This window comes from Merops nubicus, unplaced genomic scaffold (genome assembly GCF_000691845.1).
Source record: "Merops nubicus isolate BGI_N331 unplaced genomic scaffold, ASM69184v1 scaffold13858, whole genome shotgun sequence".
NCBI lineage: Eukaryota > Metazoa > Chordata > Aves > Coraciiformes > Meropidae > Merops > Merops nubicus.
This window is the reverse complement of record NW_008625220.1, coordinates 62,940-85,478: the sequence shown is the minus strand read 5'-3', so window position 1 is coordinate 85,478 and position 22,539 is coordinate 62,940. Positions and strand designations below refer to the sequence as shown.

Sequence of the window (22,539 nt, the reverse complement as noted above, 5' to 3'; positions counted from 1 at the left end):
CTGAGCCCTGCCTGCTTCCTCAGCCTGGAGCTGGTCATCGAGCAGCCCATCGAAGTGCACAACGTGGAGGTGGAGGTGCTGGACATCAACGACAACGCACCGCGCTTCCCCCGCCAGGATTACCGCCTGGAGATCAGTGAGTCCGCCCTGCCCGGGGCTCGCTTCCACATCGAGAGTGCCCAGGACCCGGACGTGGGCACCAACTCTGTGCAGAGCTACCAGCTCAGCCCCAGCCGCCACTTCGCCCTGGACCTTAAAGGCTTCCAGAGTGGCAGGCACATCCTGGGAAAGGGGGCGACGCGACCGGGAGCAGAGTGCCCTGGAGCGGCTGGTGCTCACTGCTATGGATGGTGGGGATCCCCCCAAGTCTGGTACGGCCCAGATCTCCGTACGAGTTGTGGATACCAATGACAACCCTCCTACCTTTGACCGCTCCACTTACACCGTGAGCCTTCTGGAGAATGCCCTGCCGGGCACGCTAGTGGTCAAACTCAATGCCTCGGACCCCGATGAGGGCTCCAACGGGGATGTGATCTACTCGTTTGGCAGCTACACCCCACAGAAGGTGAGGCAGCTCTTTAGTGTGGACCCACGCTCGGGGGAGGTGCGGGTTAATGGTACCTTGGACTATGAAGAGGCATCCTCCTATGAGATATATGTGCAAGCCACTGATCAGGGCCCTGTCTCTATGGCTGGGCACTGCAAAGTGCTGGTCAAGATTGTGGATGCCAATGATAATGTTCCTGAGGTGGTCCTGACCTCCTTGTACAGCCCAGTGCCAGAGGACGCAAAGGCAGGAACTGTGGTGGCCCTGATGAGCGTCACTGACCAGGATTCAGGGCTGAACAAGCAAGTGAGTCTGCGCATTCCCCCTGGCCTCCCCTTCACACTCAACTCTTTCAAGAACTCCTACACCTTGATTACCCAGGGCAACCTGGACCATGAGAAAGCAGCAGCCTACAACATCACAGTTACGGCTACTGACTCTGGGAGCCCCCCCCTCTCCTCCCAGAAAGTGATCCATGTGGAGATCTCCGACATCAATGACAATCCTCCACGCTTTGAGGAACCTGTGTACTCACTTTACATCCCTGAGAACAACCCCCTTGGAGCCTTGCTGGGTACTATCAAAGCCACTGACCCAGATGCTGCCGAAAATGCCCATGTGTCCTATACTCTGCTAGATAGGGAGATTGAAGGGCAACCTGTTTCCTCCTATGTCTCTATTAAATCCGATAATGGCAATATGTATGCTGTCAGGTCCTTTGACTATGAGACACTAAGGGAGTTCCATGTGATTGTGCAGGCTCAGGATGCTGGGATCCCACCACTGAGCAGCACTGTCACTGTCTACATCTACGTAATGGACGAGAATGACCACGCTCCACAGATTCTGTATCCTACCTCAACCAACGCTTCAGCAGCTGTGGAGATGATCCCACGCTCAGCACACGCTGGATATTTGGTAACCAAAATTATAGCCATTGATGCGGACTCAGGACAAAATGCCTGGTTGTTCTTTGACCTGGTACAAACCTCAGATCCAGGTTTGTTCAGGATAGAGCTCCATACTGGTGAGATTTGGACTACTCGCAAACTGGGAGAGGACAGCATGTCTACTTTCAACCTGACAGTGGAGGTGAGAGACAATGGAGAGCCACCAATGTCCTCATCAGTATCCATCACTGTTACCGTGGTGGACAGAGTTTCCAAAATCATCCCTGATAGAAGGCGGCATGTTAAAAGTCCCAGCAGCTACTCAGAGATCACCATTTATCTCATTATCGCTTTGAGCGCCCTCTCCTTCGTTTTCCTTTTTGCTATCATTGGGCTTACTGTTATCAAGTGCTACAGATACAGTCTGTATGGGGACTCCTGCTGTGCAGGCTTCTGTGGGGTCAGAGAACGGTGCCCTGCTGAATTATACAAGCAGGCCAACAACAACATCGATGCGAGGTTGCCCCACGGTTTAAAAGTACAACCCCATTTCATTGAAGTGAGGGGCAATGGGTCGCTCACTAAGACCTACTGCTATAAGGCATGTCTAACTGCAGGATCAGGAAGTGACACTTTTATGTTTTACAATACCTGTGGCCCAACAGGAACTACTGGTCCCTCTGCAGTGGTGACTGAGAGGCATCTGACAGGACAGAGTGGGCAGAGTGCACAAAACCTGATCATACTTAAAAATGACTCCATTACTCCTAATGAGGTGAGGCTACAGTGATAAATGGTCAGCACGGTGCTCTGAGAAAATCTGTACTTAAGAACTTGAGATTCAAACTGGAAACCCCACGTTAAGTGTATTCCCTTTTGGGCTCACTGACACGCAGCTATTGAACATGGTTCTAATGAATCTAATCTGTGCAATGCATTTTGTTTCTAGGTAAATACTGGGACTTTCAGGGTCTGTTTGGTAAGTTCAGTATCTGCGCCTGTTTTTTGAGGTTTGCTTCATTTTTGCAGTGTATGCTGTGTGTGGAGTATTGCCTCCTTCCTTTTTCTCTTCCAGATCTAAAATTGCCTGCTGCCATGGACTGCAAGGGATTGATGCAGGTGGTCTTAAACTTTTGATGCTAAAACTTATACCGCAGGGAAAAAAAAAAAAGAAGAAAGTAGTGATTAGCCTGGAAATCAACAGATTATTTTATGGCAGTTATAGATGTTTGCCACTTCATTGATTTCATACCTAGGCAAAGCTGTTGAGTTTAGATCATTGCAGTAATGTGCTTTGCTTAACTGTTGTGGGCATGTTGTACTGGTCTGAAAACTGCAGTCCCTTCTTTGATAGTGCTTGTTGTACCCAGTGCTACGTTTTGTGCTTTCTGGACAGTGACAATCCAGTGAGATCTTTGTAGAGAATTACAGCAAGTTACCATCGTCTTGTGACACTGTGACAACTTTGAACCTGCTGGGTTGTTATTGAAACCTGTTTCATACCCATGGTTTGGCCAGTGGTGTATTAACCTTTTCAATATTTTCCCGCAGTGAAGAATTAATGGTTGCTTTATGCCAGCACAGAGGCAGTCTGCAGTTTGCATGTGGTTTGCCTGCTCTGTACAGTTTCCTTTCTACATATATCGCAACTAAACCCACAAGCATTTGCAGGAGAGACTAATTGTGGGTCACAAAAAGAAAATTCTGCAAGCACTGTGTGTTGTTTGTACTCTACAATAGTGGCAGGCAGAAGACCAGATTCGTTTGTGCTCTGCCTCCAAAGGTGGGGGAGCTTGGGGAGTAACAGTGGTGGTAAAGAAAGGAACCTGACTTAAATATTCTTGCCACCTAAAGAATATTTGTTTACTTATTAGTATGTATTCACATATGAAGATGTTAGTATCTTTTGCAAGTGTTGTTTAGTTACACAAAGATGCACAAATCTTAAGTGCTAACAAGTCCTCCATAAAAATGCTTCTGGAGAGTAATGATCATTCATTTTAAACTAATCCATTTAAGATTAATGCAATGGTTTTCTATAAATCACAGTGGCAGGGTATGGGAGAAATATTTTTTCTTGTTCTATGCAGTTTTTGTACCTGAAGAGCTTTCTGAGTATAATAAGATGCTTGGAATCTGTTTGATATAGGAAGGAACAGGAGACATACTCTGTAAGCATGTATGCTGAACAATCAGAGAATGAAATATAGACCTTCAATCTCACTTTTTTTTTTGGAGGGGAAGAAAAACAGGAATTGAAAATGGCTTCACTTTGGATGTGAGAGTGGTAGGAAATTAGTTTAACAGCCAGATTCCTGTCATGTCTTAGGGAATCACTCCATGAATTTGCAAGTTCTGAACAGTGGTGCAGATCAGCTTGTGGCAGCAAATCCAGCCCAGACTTGAAATACAAAAGTAGAGAGATGTATAGAACAAACTATTGAATGCCTAGGTGGAGTTGTGATCCAAAAGAGGAATCAATTATTCAAATAGTTCTGTATGATTTAAACAGAGTTGAAATTCTGACAAGTTCGACTTGTCATGAGTTCTTTTCTTAGGTCTCCTCTTCCTAAACTGTCCTGGGGTAGTATGTGCTATGAAGATGTATCAATGACAGATGTACATGAGAAAATGGGTAAATGTACTGGCATTTACTAATTACTGGTTCCTAGCTAATTACATGCTGTAAAATTTTGCCTCTCCCTTGTTTCAGGCTCAGCATATGCACTGAAGATGCCATCCATTGCTTAGCAACACTGAATTCTACTTTTTAAGGATAACGGTCTTTGATATCTTTAAGGATAATGATCTCCAGAGAATATTTCTCTTTTGGTTAATGTGAACTTTTATTCAGTCTTTCAAATCCCACACTGTCACCTGGGAAACATAGCAACAGGCATCGTTGTCCTTGCATTGATTTATAAAGTGAATCTCTGATGTGTGTGTTGCTTTTGGATAATGTGAACAATGCTTTTATTTTCAGTTTTGGAAATTGACCTTCTATTAAGTGATGAGGATAGGACCAGGTGAATGGGCTTTCTACGCATGTATATTGTACACGTGGTTTCAAAGAGGCTAATATTTTGCAAGTGTTGTTTATACAGTAAGAGAAAAAAAATATTTCAGAGTTATTTGGGGTTAATCTCAGTAACAATGCAGTAAGGTCTTTGTCCTTTCCATATTTGTTAGTAAAGACAAAGATGTTAATAATTAAGTTGTGACTGACTTTGTTGGGTCGTAAGAAGGACTCAGTAGAAAGGAAAACCCAGTTTTTGGAGGTTAGGCAGGGAATTCTTTACATCTGTTGAGCTGATTCCTGTGTCAGTCTCCTGACTTGTACTGCTGGTGTTGTGATGGTGGAATAGGAGCTTGTTTCTGCAAGACAGTCCATGCTTCTTTCACACTGCTAGCCTGTATGGTCCTTGATAGGTTCATAAGGATATCTCAAACCAAGTGTGGTTTGTAAAAGAAGAAATGGCCTGACACTAAGAGCTGCACTGAAGACCTTAGACACAGTTACTGATGGCAGGATAAAGTATTGATAAGGATCAAACTGTGGGGTTAACAGGTATTGCTCTTTCATCAGCTAGGTACCTACTACAGGGTGGCAAGGTGGATGGTGTGGGCAAAATGCAGACATAGCAAAATCCTATGGCTTCATTGCTGGTGCTGTGTGAGGTTATGGGCAGCCTTTCAAAAGGGGCGTGCATACAGATGTGAAGGGGGAAGGGGTGAGGATGTCATTTTGTTACCGGGCACTGCTGCAGTCGTGATCTGACACTTTCAGGAAAGGTTTCAATGCTTTAGTCGGGAGTCCCTTCACTCATATGCCTGTGAAGATGCTGAGTGATGTCTGGGTTGCATCTGGTCCTTCGTCTGACTTTTCGTCTGTCCCATCTTGTTCTTGCGTTCTGTGTGGTTAAGTTCATTTGTTATATCTTGTGTCTTATGACAATCTTTGATGAGTGGGCAGTCTGGGTACTTGACAGAAGTACATAAAAACTCTTCTGGTTATATGTTTCCTTGTACCCTTTTTTTTTGTGTGGTGACACAGGTGGCTGACAAAAGATGGTTTCATGTGATGTTCAGAACTACATTCACATGGTGCTCTGTGAGCACTTTTTAGAAAGTGAAACAAAAGCCGCACATAAGTGATGGTGAAACCCAGGTGTTTCCTGGAGTTTTATGGCTCTTTGCTCTGCTTTTGGGTTTTTCTCTGTATTTTTGCACTTCAAAACCAGCTTGCTAAACACACAGAAAAAACAAACTCTTGAGTTGAACACATTTTGATACTGCTTTAAAATGCAAGCATATTCTGAAGTGCCTAAATCTAGTAAACTGACAGCATTGTCTGGAGCAGTCTCACTAAGAGATTTCTCACAGGGGCTTTAGAGGTATTAATGGTGGAATATCTTTACAGTCTCAGTTCAAGACCTTAAGCCTTTAAGAAATTCTCCAGCCTCACTGACATTGTAAAGGTTAACTATAAATGTTTGTACTTTTGTTTAGTGGCAGTATCCAAACCTGTTCTGCCAAGCAGGGACAGTGCTCTGTGCTTCAGGGCAGTCAGACTCTTGGTTTGATGCTTATTGCTGTGCCAGCAAAAATCTGCATCTAATATTAAGCAGAGGAGTTTTTCTTCTCTTAGAACTCATTCAATAGAGTTTACAGAAGCACTTGCTTGTTCCCTTCACCCGAGTTTTCTCAGAGTTAGGAATGCAAGTGGACACTGCCAGGAAGAAAATCTTTGGGCTTCTGAATTACACCCTTTTTCAGTTTCCAGTTCTGATTTCTTGTGTGGCAAACACATGTTCTGGCTATAAATACTTTGCTTTCCACATCAGATTAATTCTGAACATTAAAAGAAGTAAATCAGGAAGAGAAGCCTCTGTTTCCCCATATCTGTCAGCATGGTCTCACTGGAAAATAAGCAGAGCTGTTTGCGGTGAGGGGTTCTAAAATGCCTTTTATTATTGCTTCCAAGTGGATATATTTGATAAATATACCTTATGTCGCTCTGTCATACATTTGTGTGGAAACAGGAATGGAGTGGGATGTTTTTAGTAGTCTCATAAGCTAGTAATTGTTTGTAAATGTTTGATTCACACTTCTCTATCTCAAGCAGGCTCTGTGCTAACACGCACTGAAGTCAGTGGTAGCCTTTGTATTGATTTTCATGAATAAGAAAGAGGTGAAGACAACAGTAAAAAATTTATGGAAATTCTGTCTATACCAGGGACAAATCTTTAGTGTGTTAGAGCCTCAGCTAAAAAAAGGTGAACTGAGCAAAATGTTTGAAGCAATGTATTTTCAACTGAATTTATTCTCCATGAGTGAATGAAACAATTCTTAAATTAACCCATGCTGTGGAATTTGGAAATAATTGTGTGAGATTTTGCATGAGTTTTTTGGTTTTGTTTTGGTTGTGTTTGTTTGTTTTTTGCTATTACGGTAGCTCTGTTTTGTATTACATATTCACTTTATCAGACTTTCCAGCAGGGTTAGTTGTTTATAACTAGTTGCATTAATGCTTGTGGTTATGTGATTGGCAGAATGTAATCCTGGTGCCAGGAAGAACCATCAGGAGCAAACTGTTGGCATGAGGTGTTCTCCTGATGCAGTGACAACCACTTCTGTAGGCACCTGGATAGATTTTGACTCATCTTATAACTATGAGGATGTGTTCTGTTACTAAATCCGAAAAAGCAGATGATAGGAAAAAGAGGGAATCGTTGATTACTTCTGTGTTGGATTGTGTGATTTTTCACACCTCCACTGACGAGTGATAAGGACAGGACCACTGGATTTGATCCATAGTCTCCGAGGAAAATGGCAGACTAAGAGTAAATGAAGATTAAAATTTGTAGAATGGGTTGGTGTGTGATAAACGGGATCTTGTAATGAGTTGGGAGCTGGGGACAGAGAAGGAACAATAATATCTTCATCAGCATCGTGTGATAGAGTGAGAATATGGGGAAATACAACTGGGAAGCACCTGGACCAGTTCAGAGTCTGTATTCCTTTCTCCACTTCCCCTCCGTACTTGTGCTTCCTGGCCAGCTGTACTTTGTCCTGGTGGTGTTGACATGACACAGTGACACTTCTCACAGCAAAGCCTGTGACAGGGCTTTGCAGAAGAGCCCGTTGACAGCTGCTGTGCAGAATCCTGTCCCCTGGGACTCTCCTGAAGACATGGCTCTTCTTTGAGATGGGCCATATCGTGTCATGACAGAGTGAACCGTGTCCTGTGTAACAGCACGTGGCAGGTTTCAGTGGGTGGTCTGGTGAAGGTGGACTGTTCATAGCCAGACATATGAGCTAACCCAAGCATGCAGAGTGTGACTGCCTGATGGATCTGTAAGAAGCACCACTGCTGCATCTGAACTGGGGAAAGATGTTATTGAACAGGTTTGCTGCTTCTGCTATGCTCTCACTTCTATTACTGGACATGCTTTTTTGCTTTTCTTGCTCCTAATTGCCCAATCTCATTTAAAGATGTATTAGAAAAACTTTTATTTTATGACCAGAGGAATAAAGAATTACAGTCTGTAGCAGAACAAAAGGAGAGTCCAGTTACACTGACAAAATTGGGATTTCACCAGTTTTCTCAGCTGCAGGATGCTGACTTGTGATAACACAAGTGTGGGATAAGCATGCATCTCTTGCTGAGGTCTGAAAGTTCCCAGTCAAGCATTGTGCACATGGTAAATAAAATGGGGTGAGAGTGGGCCTGGGCAAAGGCAGACTGCCACCCAACTGCCTGCTCCTCCTGTTCTTCCTGTGAAGACTTCAAAAAGTAAAGAAGTCTTAGACATTTAAATTTTTCACAGTTAAAAACAAAAAGCTCCTGGAAGTGTCTGAAACAGCATATTTTTCTGATCCTGTCCCCTCTTTCCTTCTTCTACTCCTCTGGGAGTAGTACTACAGCCATGCCTGAAGAGTGGCAGCAAATGGAGAACTGTTTGGGAGTAGCCAAAAGATGCCACAGCTTCTGGAACCTTTGAAAACACCACAATCTCCTAATTGCTGCTGTTTCAGTTATACTGACATGGTAAATTTTGGTCCATGCACTTGGAGTGAATGAATGATGAATTTTTTAGTGATGACTTTCTCCCACCACCATCATCTGTTTATGATCTGGTGTCCAAAAGTTCCAACTGCAAGAGAGCATAGATCTTTATCTTCTGGCTAAGAGCTGGAAAACTGTCAGCTCAAAACCAAAAGTCTATATCCTTGGAGTATATAGAGTGAGTGGCTGTTTTCCTCTTTCCTCACTCATACCAAACTCATGTCAGACTTTTCCAGCTCTTTGATGTAATCTTGCTTCATCTGAGTTTTGCCTGGGACTGTGGTAAGATTCCTCCTCTTCCTCACACTGCCTATAAGCCTGTACAAATTGGTGACCTGCACCTCTCAAACTGAAAAAAAGAGGAAAGGGGCTTTTCCCCCAGACCGTCCATTCCCCTGCTATAAGAAAATACACAGCATAGGAAAAGCCAAATCTTCTGGTGTTAGCATCCTCATACATCAAGGAAGGCAAGCTTGGGAGAGGATCTGATCAGGCTGTTACTTTCTATCCTCTTTCATTGACTATCACTACATGGTTGACTTTAAAATTACTTTGACATCCCTGGGACTGGGGCCAAAATGGAATGAATCAGAAAACACTGGAATCCTGCATAACAGTCTCCTTGTCAAGCCACTTTCTGCTAAACTCAGCAAAACCTGAGCATGCCAGAGAACTGGGGGCTAATTGGGAAGGAAATTGCTAGCCCAGATGTTTAATGTGTGGTTGCAAATAGAAGCCTCCTTCCTTTTGTGACTCTGACCATAAAGAATACTAGGATGCACATCGTCCAAGAGCGTCTTGCTCCTGAGTGACGCTGGACATGGGAAATATGGTGATAGATTGATATTGTAGGTTGTAATTGCTCCAGTTTTATTTGAATAAAAATTATTGATCCAGGGAAAAGCATACCCCAAACCTCAAGACGAAAGAGAGTTGGCTTTAAATAATTCAGACCATTCAACACTTTCTTTTTCTCTTTGAACTAATGGGCCAAAATTCATTTCTGATCTGCCTCCAATAGCTTGGAGAGAATTAAACCATTACTGTCATATATTATTTGTGTGTTTGGCACTGTAAAAGACAGACCAGAAATGAGTGTAGTCCGTTATGCTTCTGTACGTAATTTTTCTCTTTGAATTCGAGTGCCAGAAGTTAAGCACTGCTTGTGATAGTACCTGCCAAATAATGTTTTGCAAATCCTGAGAAATAACCTTGTTTACTGGCTTAGGGCCTAATTTTAAAGGACCTGACTGTGATGTTCCCCTGACAATGCAAACAAGATATTTTTCTGGAGCAATTTTTGATCAACAGAGGATTTCTTAATTATCTCTTTATTTAGCAGGCCATTCTGCAGCTGGTCGGCATATGCTGAGGTTTGTTGGTCAACAGGTACTGCTAACTGTTGTCCCCTTCCACTTTTTATGCCTTCTTATGAATGTGGAGGACACAGTAGTTCTTTGTACTACGAAAGAGCATGTCTGCCTTTGATAAAACACTTGCTGCAGTCTCCAAATCTAGTGCAGTCCTCTGCAGTACACTAAATGCCAGCAGAAACCTCACAGCAGAGACCACCCCACATGTCCCCATCACAGGGGGCTGGGTTTGCTATATCCTCAGGCAGATGCCCAGGTTTCCTCAGCTGATCAGGTAAACAATGTGCATTATGGATTTATGATGTGTTCTGTGTTACTGTGCCCAGAATGTTGATGAATGTACAAAATAACTGCCCACGAGTTTCCAGCGTCAAATGTTGTTCCACGGAGATCATCTTTAGCCAAAGGCCCTGGCGTGCAAACAGATTTCTTTTTTACAGAGACTCTGTGTGTCCATTTGAAAGTTTCTTTACATTTGTAGAAAGATTTGGCAGTTCTGAACCTTCTCAAGAATTGAGTAGCCCCACAGAGACTCTTGTGACAGAATTAGCCAGGTGTGTATGCTTTTCAGCACATTTAACATACATTAACAACATTATCCTGGGCTTTTCTCTCTACAGCCAAAACACCCCAACCCTGACTGGCGCTACTCAGCATTGAATGCAAGGGTACGTATGGCCTTTCCCCACGGGAGGGGGGATCCTGGCCTTGTCCTCTGTGACAAGGACAAAGCTGCCTGGCACCTCTGATGCCCCAGACTGGTGATGTCTGTATGCTGAGATGGAAAGCACCTGAATTCTGCCGCTGTCACTTCCAGTCTCCAAGTGCTGCAGATTCAGTCTGACTGCATCTTATGCTGTTATTATACTACTGTAGATCTGTGGCTTTTTTGTGTGTTTACAGCCTACCTTTTTATATGTTGACTGTCAAGATGTAATTGCTTCATTCATTGAGTTATTTAACTGGAAATAGACACTTTTTGTTTACTTTAAAGCTCCCTGTAATCATCAATGCTGATATGTGTCAATAGACTCTCTGCAGCATTGATGTTTTCCATCTTCTTGTCTCTCATTCCCATAACAGTATACTGCTCCTGCAGTCGGTTTAACCACCACATGGTGCAATCAAGACTATTAATACAGTTTAAAGGACATTTTGAAGATATGAGGTGGTTTTATAAAGAAGGAAAAGTGAGGCTGTGTCCAAATCTCTTTAGATGTCTTTGAAAGTTCTCTACCTAACATTACAAGCAATCTCTGCTGTACTTTGATACTCAGTACGCCCAGAAAAAGAGAATTATAATAAAGTTGGTTTTGTAGAGCCTAAATAAAATAATATTTTTGCTCTCCCTTCCTAAGCAGATTAGAAAACTGGGTTTATATGCAGATGTGTTCTTATTAACAAGATGACTTTTCAGATTTAGGTACAATTGTAAGGCTGCAGTAATTCCTAGGGGCACTAGAAAGCACAGGACACTGTGCTTCTCTCCAGGTTGTTGATGCAGTGGGACCATAGTTGTCACCTTTAATCCATTATCCACAGGGCTGAAATGTCTTCATAAGGTTCAAGTCCAAAACTCAGATCCAGCCTGTCCATTACTGCAACTGTACTTCACGTGGGTGAGGGCACTCTGTACCTCTCCAGGTGACTTTGGGCTGCTGTGTAAGAAGGAACCTAAACTTCAGGGACCACAAGGAAAGGAAGAACGGGCAAGCTTGATTCTGTGGTCTGTTGGACAAACTGGTTTCTTTCTTCTGTGTTCCTGCTGTTATTTTTTTCTGTTTAATCCTTGACTGCTTACTCAAAAATGAATAAACAATCTGGGCAGCAGGATCCTGAAGCAGGAATTCTCATGCATACCTGAGCATCTACTGGTCCTCAGAGTTGGGCATCATGCTCTTGTATATTCCCAAGGTGGTCCTGTGGATCCGCTTTCTGTTCTATACAGACTTCAAGATCTTGTCTGAAGTTACTTGAACAATTAATGACAAATCAGAACTCATTTAAAGCAATTCACCCCACAGGCAGGGGAGCTAATTAAGCCTTTCTGGGAAATAGTGTATTCCTCTGTCCTCTCACATCAGCAGCCCCTGACCTTTCCTCAGATCTCAGGTTCTGAGTCTGTGTGAATTGCCTACTTGATGATTTTCATAAAATGATTTTTCATAAAACGTGTAGAAATTTTGATATCTGTAGGGCTTGACATCTGCCACACTTGGTTGAAACTGCCCATTAAGTTCAACTGGGAGTGTGGAAGGGAGCTGAGAAGCAGATGAGCAGAGAGAGCACCATGGTCACAGAGTCCTATTTCTCTAAGGAACTGCACATAAATACATGCCTAGTTTTGCATTAAAAGGAGCAGATTTTTTATTTTCCTTTCATGTGAAGTGCTGGCTAATATCCAAATCGGTGCTTTCAAGACCAAGTGCTCACAATGTGACCTTGTAAAATCTGCTGTGTTAGTTTCTGTGTTTGAGAAAATTTATTTCTTTCTGAATTGCTCATGAGAACCACCCAGGAAGGTGGGATCTGTTCAAGTAACATAATGACAAGCTCAGAACTTACTCCACCAACTTTTTATCATTTGTTTGAATGCTAACACATCAGCAAAGAAGGTGTGTAACTCCCTTGTTGGCAACTTCCAGTCAATGAAAGCAAAGTGTCCTGCAGGTTGGTTTGTTTTATAAATCATGCCATACTGTGTTTTGGTAAATAATTAAAGATATTTTTATCTATGATGGTATATTTTTTGCAAGTTGAAAGAACCAGTGGTCCAGCAGCATTTGTTAGCATCGTGTAATGCTATAGTGGTAGTTGCACAGCAACAGTTACAAGCTTTGAAGAGCAGCAAGAAAAGGGATTGTTATAAAGCCCATGGCAGAGGGGAACGGTATAATCTAACTATGATATATGCTTATTTAGTGCTGTGCATGTGGAGGAGGCAGGAGTCCTGCGTGGAGGACCCGGAGGGCCTGATCAGCAGTGGCCAACAGTCTCCAGTGCTACTCCAGGTAAGGCTGTGAAAATCCAGGATATATGTGAGGAGCTGGTGTTAACTGAAGTAGATCTAACACTTCCATCTTAGTTTTTCTTCTGTTTTGTGTCTTTGAGTAAAGTTCTTGTAAATGAATGTGTGGAATCTAAATAGAGTGGAATAATAAGGCATAAAATACAGCTTTTTTCCTTTACTCAGTCTCAGATGAGCACTGGAGATAAGAGTCCTTAATCCCAGCTTTCACCCTGCCTTTGGAGTTTATTGGTTTGTGTAATGGAATAATGGAAGGACTTCAGTTCTGATGTGTATATTCAGATTCAAAATGCTTGGGTTTAGAGCTGATTTCAAAAGAGCAGTAACACTGAGGTGTGAGCTTACCAGTTCTCCCTTTGTAATTTTTACAAACCCAGCGAGTCTCTTTTAATGTTTTTTCTCATTCTCTGTGGTGAAATCAGACCTTTTTTTTTTTTTTGCTATTTTCATTCACTGGTACAGGATGACAGAAACTCAACTATTATTTACTTGTAAAAATATTTGGCTAAAAATAATGTTAAAAATATACCTTCACTCACTCAGTCACTGACTGGTGACTTCACAGCAGTCACTAAGAATTGGCAAAAGTTCCTCATTGACTTAAGAAATCTATTACAGTGCAGACAATAAAATATTCTTAATTTTTATATTGTAGCAGGAATAATATAGAGCCATAGTGGAGTAGCCAGTCACTGGTGTGATCATCAATTTTAGCCACGTCCAAACTAAGCTGTCAACTTAGTGGATGCCCTGTGTAGGGTTGTGAGCCCTGTATGACAGCTCTGAGCACTGTGAGCCCACCAGAAATCCAAATGAACAGTGACCCTTCTATCACAAAGGCAAATCAAGGGTTGAGAACTGAGGTCTCCAGCAAGAAAGATGTGGGAGCTGCTTTATTTAATACTTTTTGGAGCAAATCTTTCCCTTAGTTTAAATGGGAATTTTACCTGGATAAAGGGCTGAGGAGCAACTTCAGGATTTGCAGTCGCACTTACAACATATCCATGAATTGATGGTGCCCAGCAAGACTTGCATTGGTGTTGCAGAAGGATTGTCTGCAGAAACAGATTTGGGAATTCATATATATAATGGGCCCCTAGGCTATAATTATCTGGTTTTTGTGTGCTCTTCCTTCTGTTGCAGGCTTTGCAGGAAGACACAGCTTGTGGATGTTATGAAGGGTGCGTAACTGTTGAGCTTGCATTTGAAAATGTCACCTCAAGTACACTCTAACCTTTCCAAGGGGTTCCCTCAGGCTTTCAGCTGCACTAATCATCCTTGACTGAGTGCTCAGTGTGTTATGTTCTACCAAGTTCAGTAAGGATGCAAATACTCACCGAGATGTTCACTTGCTGCTAATGCAGATTTCTAAGTACGTGAATGTAAGTGCAAAGGTGGGATGGTTCTGTCTGCTGAGGAGGTCTGTTGGCATTTGGGTCCTAGAGCCCTGTTCTGCCATCTGGATGCCTTGCTGCTGGGGTTATTTTTGGGTCTTATAATTTTAGACTCACTTTGGGAACCTGAATATGTCCTTGTTTGAGGAGCAGCACTAACCCTTGGCTCTTACTGCTCTTTCCCTCCATGACCATGCAATGAGGCACCAGTGCAGTGAATGCCCCCGTCACACGCCGCTCTGTATGGTGGTGGCTGTGTAGGGTGGAGGAAACTAGGCACAGTGAGAGGAGAAGCTGGCAGGAGGTTCTGTGGAGCTGAGCAGCCCAAGTGCCAAGGCTATTTACTTTGGCCCTTGAATTGGGCATTGTAGATCATTGTTTTTCTGTGGTTTTTATTTCTAGGTAATCTATTCAAACAGGTTTCAAGAAATATATTAAGCAACAGGAAATTTTTCTGCTGTACAGGAAGATGTGACTAATTAAAATTGCTTTGCAAAGTAGCCACATTAGGTACAGCTACCTTTAAGTCCAATTTTTGTGAACCAGGTTCCTTGTAAATTAGTACTTTTTCCTGCACAATGAAGATATATTTGTTTCATCCTTGTATGCTCCCAAGGGATTAATGACCTTGACCCCCTGTCAATTAGCCCTTTTTTTAGTAATTTTCAGGTAATATTCTTACCCAGTCTTTGTAAGCAAAAGCTACAGGTATTCCTGGTCCTTAATAGCAAATACATGATTTAGAGGGAAATCTCAGGATTAATGATTGTGCTAATTTTCGTCACTTAATACATCGTCATGCATCATATTTTCAGCAATTTACTACAACTGTTTTAGAACCCTATCTGCAGCTTCTCACAAATATTTCTCTCAGTGATTTTTCCTCTTTCTGGCTTAGGTTCAAGACCTGTAATATTTTTTACCAGGTTAACAACTGGTGCTTTTTCAGAAGAGCTGCAACTCATTATGGTTAATGGCAGTTGATAAAGTCCACGGTGCATTTACTCCTGACATGTCATTTGCATATGAATGGAGTGCACCTGGGTCCAGATAATCTCCTAGATAAGCAATTTGTTATCTCTGTTACCACCATAGCATGGCTGCTGCAGGTCTTGACTTCTGCTTACTAGAAACCACTTCGAAGCCTATTGCATTCCCCGTGCAGTTTTAGTCAATTGATTAATCCAAATCAGTTTGTCACTAAATCGTTCATTTAATTTAACAATCTACAAAAGCCATGGATAAAGTGCCTCACAGAGCCGGGTTCAGAGACTTAATCAATGAGAGCATTCAAAGATGATGTCATAAGGACTCTTTAAGAAGGATGAACAAGTCAAGTAGTAAATCCTTAATTCCTAATGCATAGCTGTACTCAAACATCACATGATGTTTCAGGAACTTGGTCCTGGTTTGACTGACAGCACTCCTATTGACTTCATTGCATATTTCACACATGCAAGGGACGGTGAATCTCAATCTGGCGTGTTTAAATTGTCTTTGCATTTTCTTATATGCCAGTCCAATAGTTTGTAGGTTTATATTTGGGATACATCCAAAGGAGGTGGGACTAGAAGGGTCAAAATCTTTCTGGGTAGAGGCAGCATTGAACTTACCTTCCTGGGGCATCTCATTTGTCTTTCCCATGCTATATAGTGAGTCCAGGAAATGCAGACAGATTTCTGGGGTTTTTATGTCTCTCGGCAGATTTTGGCAATTACAGGTTACCACTAATCTGAGTGAACTTTTATCTTCTGGATGCCTAACTCTGAAAAACTGGAGTTTGGTTTCCAGAAATGGTGGGAACTCATAATAGAAACTAAGACAAAGAGAAAATTTGCTTTAAATATACAACTCTGAACATTTCTGAATAAATCAGACCTATGTGTAATTCAGAGCTTAGAATTAGTGGGCATTAGACAGATCTGTGTGTACTTTTCTGTGCTCCTGGTTCCAGTCTGCAAAACAGAACTGGTGACGCAAGTACTTCACAAAAACAGTCTAAAGATGCTTTCATAGCACATGTAAGACTCAAGAGAATGAGAAAGTTTTCTGATGAAGAATAGCCATGAGGAATTTTAGTTCTTATTTTCAATGTGCGCTTTATATGTGTGTAGTAAATAAGGCATGGGGCCACCCACCACATATATAGAGAGGAAAAATAACTTCCATTCACACAGCTCTGTAGACTAAAGAGGAAAGGCCCTCATGGAAAAAACCTGCATCTGAAATTTGTAAGCTTGAAGACCTTGAGTGAAATACTGACATCTCTGAAGTCCATGGCAAATAGCCTACTGATTTCAAGGAAGCTGGGATTTCAGTTTCTAGCCTTATGAGCGTGCACAAGGGACTGAATTAAGGTTGCATGGCCTAAAATATGCTAGTTTTATGCTTCTAATTTTGCAGTAGTGACATTCTTCTGAGCATATCTTTCAGTTTCGTTTCCTTTTCCTAGGTAATCAGCTGGGTAAGAGAGGAGAGAGCTTTGTTTTTTTAAAGCACTCCTATGAAAAAAGCCGTTTTACTGTGGGAGAATCTACCGACCTCAACATGGGTAGTTCTGCACTCTTAACATTTGTGGTGCATAAATTTATTCCTTGCACTGGCCAAGTAAACAGCAGTAGTAAAATTGGCTGCGGTTCCTTAAGAGAAACAAGCAGGAGAGACAGGTTAGCTGTGGGTTTCATAGCTACTTGAAAAGTCAGGGGAGTAGTAGAACCAAGAAACCCAGAGATCAGTCCTAGGTCTGAAGAGGACTGTATGTATATATATATATATATATGTTGTTTGCCAAGTCCAGCTGGAGGCTGTGTCCCCCAGGGATCAGTGCTGGGTCCAGTCCTGTTCAACATCTTCATTAACGACCTCAATGATGGTATAGAGTGTCCTCTCAGCAAGTTTATTGATGATGCAAAGCTGAGAGCTTTGGCTGATACAGCTGAAGGCTGTGCAGCCATTCAGTGAGATCTGGACAGACTGGAGAGCTGGGCCAAGAGGATCCTAATGAGGTTCAACAAGAATGAATGCAGAGTCCTGCACCTGGGCAGGAGTAATAAAATGCATCAGTACAGGTTAGGAGGAGATCTGCTAGAGGGGAGCCCCATGGAGAGGGACCTTGGAGTCCTAGTGGACAACAAGTTGTCCATGGGACAGCACTGTGCCCTTGTGGCCAGGAGGGCCAATGGTGTCCTGGGGTACATTAAGAAAAGTGTGTCCAACACCCCTCTACTCTGCCCTGGTGAGACCTCACCTGGAGTATTGTGTCCAGTTCACAGCCCCCCATTTCAAGGACAGAGATCTACTCAAGAGAGTCCAGCAGAGGGCTACGAGGATGACTGGGGGACTGGAACACCTGCTGTATGAGGAGAGGCTGAGAGAGCTGGGGCTTTTTAGTCTGGAGAAGACTTAAGGGAGATCTAATTAATATATGAGGGCTGGGTGTCAAGAAGAAAGGGGCAACCTCTTTTCAATTGTATCTTGTGATAGGACGAGGGGCAATGGATACAAGCTGGAGCACAGGAAGTTCCACCTCAACATGAGGAAGAACTTCTTTACTGTAAGGGTTCCAGAGCACTGGAACAGGCTCCCCAGGGAGGCTGTGGAGTCTCCTACCTCGGAGACTTTTAAGACCCATTTGGATGCATTCCTGTGTGACCTTCCCTAGGCTAGATGGTCCTGCTCTGCCAGGGGGGTTGGACTCAATGATCTCCAGAGGTGCCTTCCAACCACCAACATTCTGTGATATAAATATTTACACAAAGATGTATAGCTGCTTGTGTTCCTCACCCCAAACTAGACTCTTTCAACATTTCTCCTCTGAAGTTTGCATCTATCACAGCTTGCCTTTTGTTTTTCTTTTTTTTTTTTTTTCCTGCTGTTCCTTAACTGCTGCCTAAAGTGTGACCTTTTTACACGTGCCAGCCTAGCTAGAGATATTCCATATTTTACACTCTCAGACTGTCTTGGTTCTATGCTGGGAACTACAGTTGCTCTGGAACAGATTGATGTTGCTCTTGGGAGATGGCTCCTGCTGCTGTCAGCTGAAATGCAGACCACATCCACTGATGGGGTATGGACTGTAGAATAAGTGATGAATACTGAAAGTTGAATGAGAAGCAACTAGAAATATGATAAATAAGCAAACTTATCTGAAAGGTCAAGTCAGTCTTCCTAGTATGCTTTGTACTGCTGGTTTGGGGTGGAGTGTTGTGAATGGAATGGCTGTGGAAAAGCTGAAAAAAGGAAAGGGGATGGACTTGGGCAGACTATAATAAGAATGCTGAAGAATGCCTTGATAGGAGAAGAAATTATTATAACTCTCTAGTATAAGTTGTGGCATACACAGTTCTGTTTCACAAACTGTATGTCAAGTAAGTAAATCCTGCTTGAACAAGAACATTCTGTCCAAAAGAGACACTTCCTTCCAGCAGAACAGTGTAGAGAAGGGCCCAGGTGAGAAATGAGGCATTAGTGTAAAGCAGAAGAGATCTGAGCAGAGAAATCTAAGGACATGGGAGAGGACATTGGTAAAAATCTTGTAACAGAAAGGTGAGGACAGAGGATCTGGTAGAGGAAAACAACTGCAAAAGGATGCTAGAGGCAGATAGCATTGGGAATGGCACAGTGTAGAGTCCTAGGTGACCACTGCACATAGGTCACTGGAAAGAAGATTGGTACAATGAGACTGGGTAATAGAGTGTGATGAGGGGGACAGAAAGCCACACTGCAGTTAGTTGTTCTTTTCTTGGAATAGTGATTTGATCTGTCTGCATCTTTGACTCCACTTAACTCCATCAGCACAGAAGGAATGAATGTGGTTTGTTTTTTTTTTTACATATTGACTCTTTCCTGTTGCAACAGACACTGTTCTTGAAATTCAGCAGGTATAACACTCCAGTAAAAGCTGTCATGAGGCTTTTGGCCTCTGAAGTATTTTTCTAAAAATTCAGTTTAAAAAGAAAGAACCTAAAAAAATAGCTCTGACAGTTATGAGACTTAAGATATAACATATTTCTTATAATATAGCTTTACACTGTGGTTTGAAAATTGAGAACAATTTCTCCTAAATGTCAGTGAGCTTCTATTCACCTTCTTCATATGATCTTCCTTATGTGCAGAAAAAGAGTCTAAATAGGGGTGGTCAAGCAGTCCTTGAAAGAATGTACCAGAACTCAAAGTGCTGCTTCCTTGAGACTGTTAAAGGTTAATTTACAAATAACGGCAGAGAACACTGGTCTGGCTTAGCTTTAACAGTTTATTGACTAAAGCTATAAAAGATAATAACTAATTAGCAACCCAGAATGCAAAACTGGGGTCTTGGTTTTTTTTTATTGTTGTTGTTGTTTTGTTTTGTTTTTTAAGAATGCTGCAGCTGTTTAAAATGGAAGGAGCTAGAAAATGCACATCTATACCTTCTATTTTAATTAATAACTAATTTTCTATGGAATTTCATAACTTCAAATTTCAAAAGCAAAAAACACCTATGTAACAAAATACCAGTCCAAAAGAACCATACCCTAAGTGGTCTAAGATACACTGTGATAGTATGTGTAATATTTTAAAAGGAGAAAATAGGGAAAATGCAGAATAGCCAAGTTAGTCATGTTTCTCGTGAAAATTAGTCTTTCAAACAATGATGTAATTAATCCCAGAAATGAAGGTCATAAGCAGTTTTGATTTCTAAGCCTACATAGTAAAGCATGATATGAATTTGTTCCACAGCCTCTTGTAATCATGGAAGAAAATCATCCCCATAAAGCACACTAGTATTATTTAAAGCTGTAGTATCTCTACCAGCTCAGTGGAGTCAGGAGAAGGAAATCGTGCCAGCTCACTCACGTAGACACAGAGCAATGGTGCTACACTGAAATAGAAATAATCTGCAAGGACCATATAAGGCTAAATCCTCTTCTTTTATCTCCCATTTTGACCTTTGTCATTGAATTCTCAAATTAATTCCACCTAGTTCCTGAGGCCTTCAGCATGATGCATGGTCCTTAGTTTTGCCTCTACTCCAGTACACTTTATTCCCAGAATACTCCCTGTATTACTCCTGCTTTCCACTTCTGTTTCCTCTGTTTTCACATCTTTCCTGTTACCTGTCTGGGTGAAGTATATCTGATATCTGAAGTATGCACCTCTCTGCTCCCTATTTATCCTCAAAACTTCTTTATACCTTTCATCTAATGACTCCAGTGTCTTCCTGCTCACTTGGCCATGATGTCTCCGCTCTGTGTTGTTATTCCAGGAATGCTGAAATGTGGCTCACTGGATGGGCCATACGTTGCCTTTTCAATATGTCATACTGAACTAAGAATTTTCTCTGATAAATGCCTCTCATTTCTCACAGCCTGATGGAAGCTGGAGAAGTCTGAGACTTTTAAGATGCTGCTTGGGCTGAAGAAAAGCATTTTGAAATCAGAAAGAATTTTCAAAGAATTTGTCAAAAATTTTTTTTATGGCAGATGTAGCTTGACATACGGACCGTTATTTTTTAGAAGCTGATTGTTCTGACCAGAAACTTGTCTGCTTCACCACATGTGAACTATAGTTGAACCAGCAGTTTGGGCTTTCTGTATTTGCAATCAGGACTAGCTAAATGAATAGGTTAGTTTAGATTTTTGTTTAGCTGAGTGGGCAAAGAAAGGAGGGGTAAATAAATTATACAGAAACTGTAGTCATGACTTAGCTAATGTTAAATTTATTTTCTGCTATTTTATTATTTCTCTCTTAGCTGGAAAAAAACCCCCCATGATTTGACCTGAAACAGCATTTGCGATCTTTTTCATGGGGTCCATTATTTTTCAGTGGAGTGTACCAAGTAAATTAGATGATATGGATGAGAGGTTTAATAGCCTGTGATACCTTAGTCCTTGAAGACAGTGTAAGGAGAAAGAAAAGGACTCATCAGAATCTGAAAAAGGCTAATGCTTGCAGAGTTGTGTGCACTGTTTGTCTTGATGTATTTGAGTTTGTTTTCATTTTGACTGTGAAAGAGAATGGTCTTGGAAGAGTTTGTCTTTGTAACAGTGAAGAATTCTTGATTCCACATGCTGCAAAGATTTATGAGAGGAATTAACCTTTTTCTTTAGCCCAAGGCAATGCAGCCTTCATTTGTGCCCCTTGTCATTTAGTCAGGTCCTTGTGCATGTGCAGCCCTTCTGCTTAGGTTAGAGCCACATTTGTCCCTGGCTAGAGCCAATTGTTGGTATTTACCAAAGCAGAGATGACCACATCCAGCTTCTGATCTCCACATGGGGTGATTGTTTCATTGGAGATGTCTTGAAGGTTCATGTAAGACTGATAGCTCCAGCTGAGAAACTAATAACACAGGATACCCACAAAATTTCTAAAACTAGGAATAAAATAAGAGTAATGAGGGCAAAAGTTGAGTGATTTCTCTGACTGAATAATATGAAGCAGGTATTCTCAAACTTTATCGTTTTAGGGAGTGATAAAGTAAGAGATTTTATACAAGCAGTTTAGTTGGCAATAATGTCTACATTTAGGTGCTAGGGGACAGTTTAATAACAGTCACTCCTTATGTACTTAATTCATCCTTTCCTATAATAATCTCTTTGCTTCCTCAAAATGGAAGTTACAGTTTCACCTAAAAAAATGTTTCTTATTTGACAACTGTTACTAACTCTTCTTTTTTAAAGAACAAAGTAACATCTCTTGAAAGTACCTGATTTTGATTATGGTTAATTTTTTTGGACTATAGTTAGTCAACTCTTTTAAATCAAACACCAAAAACTGCCACTAGTTTATCAGGTTTTCCATCCTCATTAATCTACCATCTAGAAGTTAGACATGTCCCAAATGATGCTGTAACTGAGAAAAAAGGGGTGGGGGGACACAATACTTCCTACAAAAAAAAAATAGATTTTCCAAGTGATGTGATTGTTTCCTAGACATCCAGTAGGAAATTATTTTGTAAATAAAATAAAGTCCAGTTTTCAAAGCTAAGCAGCTTTTTCACTTGTCTGTTGTTTTAGCTGTGTGCTTCTTTGTGATCTTAGTAAGAATACCAGTGAGTTTCTCTTGCATGCCTGCTGATAATATTCTGTAGCTACACAGAAGACATGGATTTTGATTCCCACCTCTATTATTTTCTCAGAGTTTCCATTAATAAATAAATAGAAAAATCACCCAGTTGCAGCTGTACTACCTTGGGTTGTGATCTTGTCAGAACTTATAAGCTGAACAAGTGTTTATCTAGTCAGTTCTTCAGGGAATTGA

The 22,539-nt window shown here is 41.6% G+C and overlaps 1 protein-coding gene across 1 annotated transcript in view; it reads left to right on the top strand.

Annotated features, from left to right (window-relative positions):
- Positions 1-3: 3 nt before the first annotated feature.
- The window catches only part of LOC103778044 (protocadherin alpha-C2-like), a gene marked incomplete at its 5' end in the record, with an annotated part of 49,767 nt that continues 27,231 nt past the window's right edge, over positions 4-22,539 (top strand). The window contains 5 exon segments of the mRNA XM_008945613.1: positions 4-287; positions 289-2,212; positions 10,500-10,551; positions 12,398-12,401; positions 12,802-12,890. Coding sequence (XP_008943861.1) covers positions 4-287; positions 289-2,212; positions 10,500-10,551; positions 12,398-12,401; positions 12,802-12,890 — 2,353 coding nt within the window.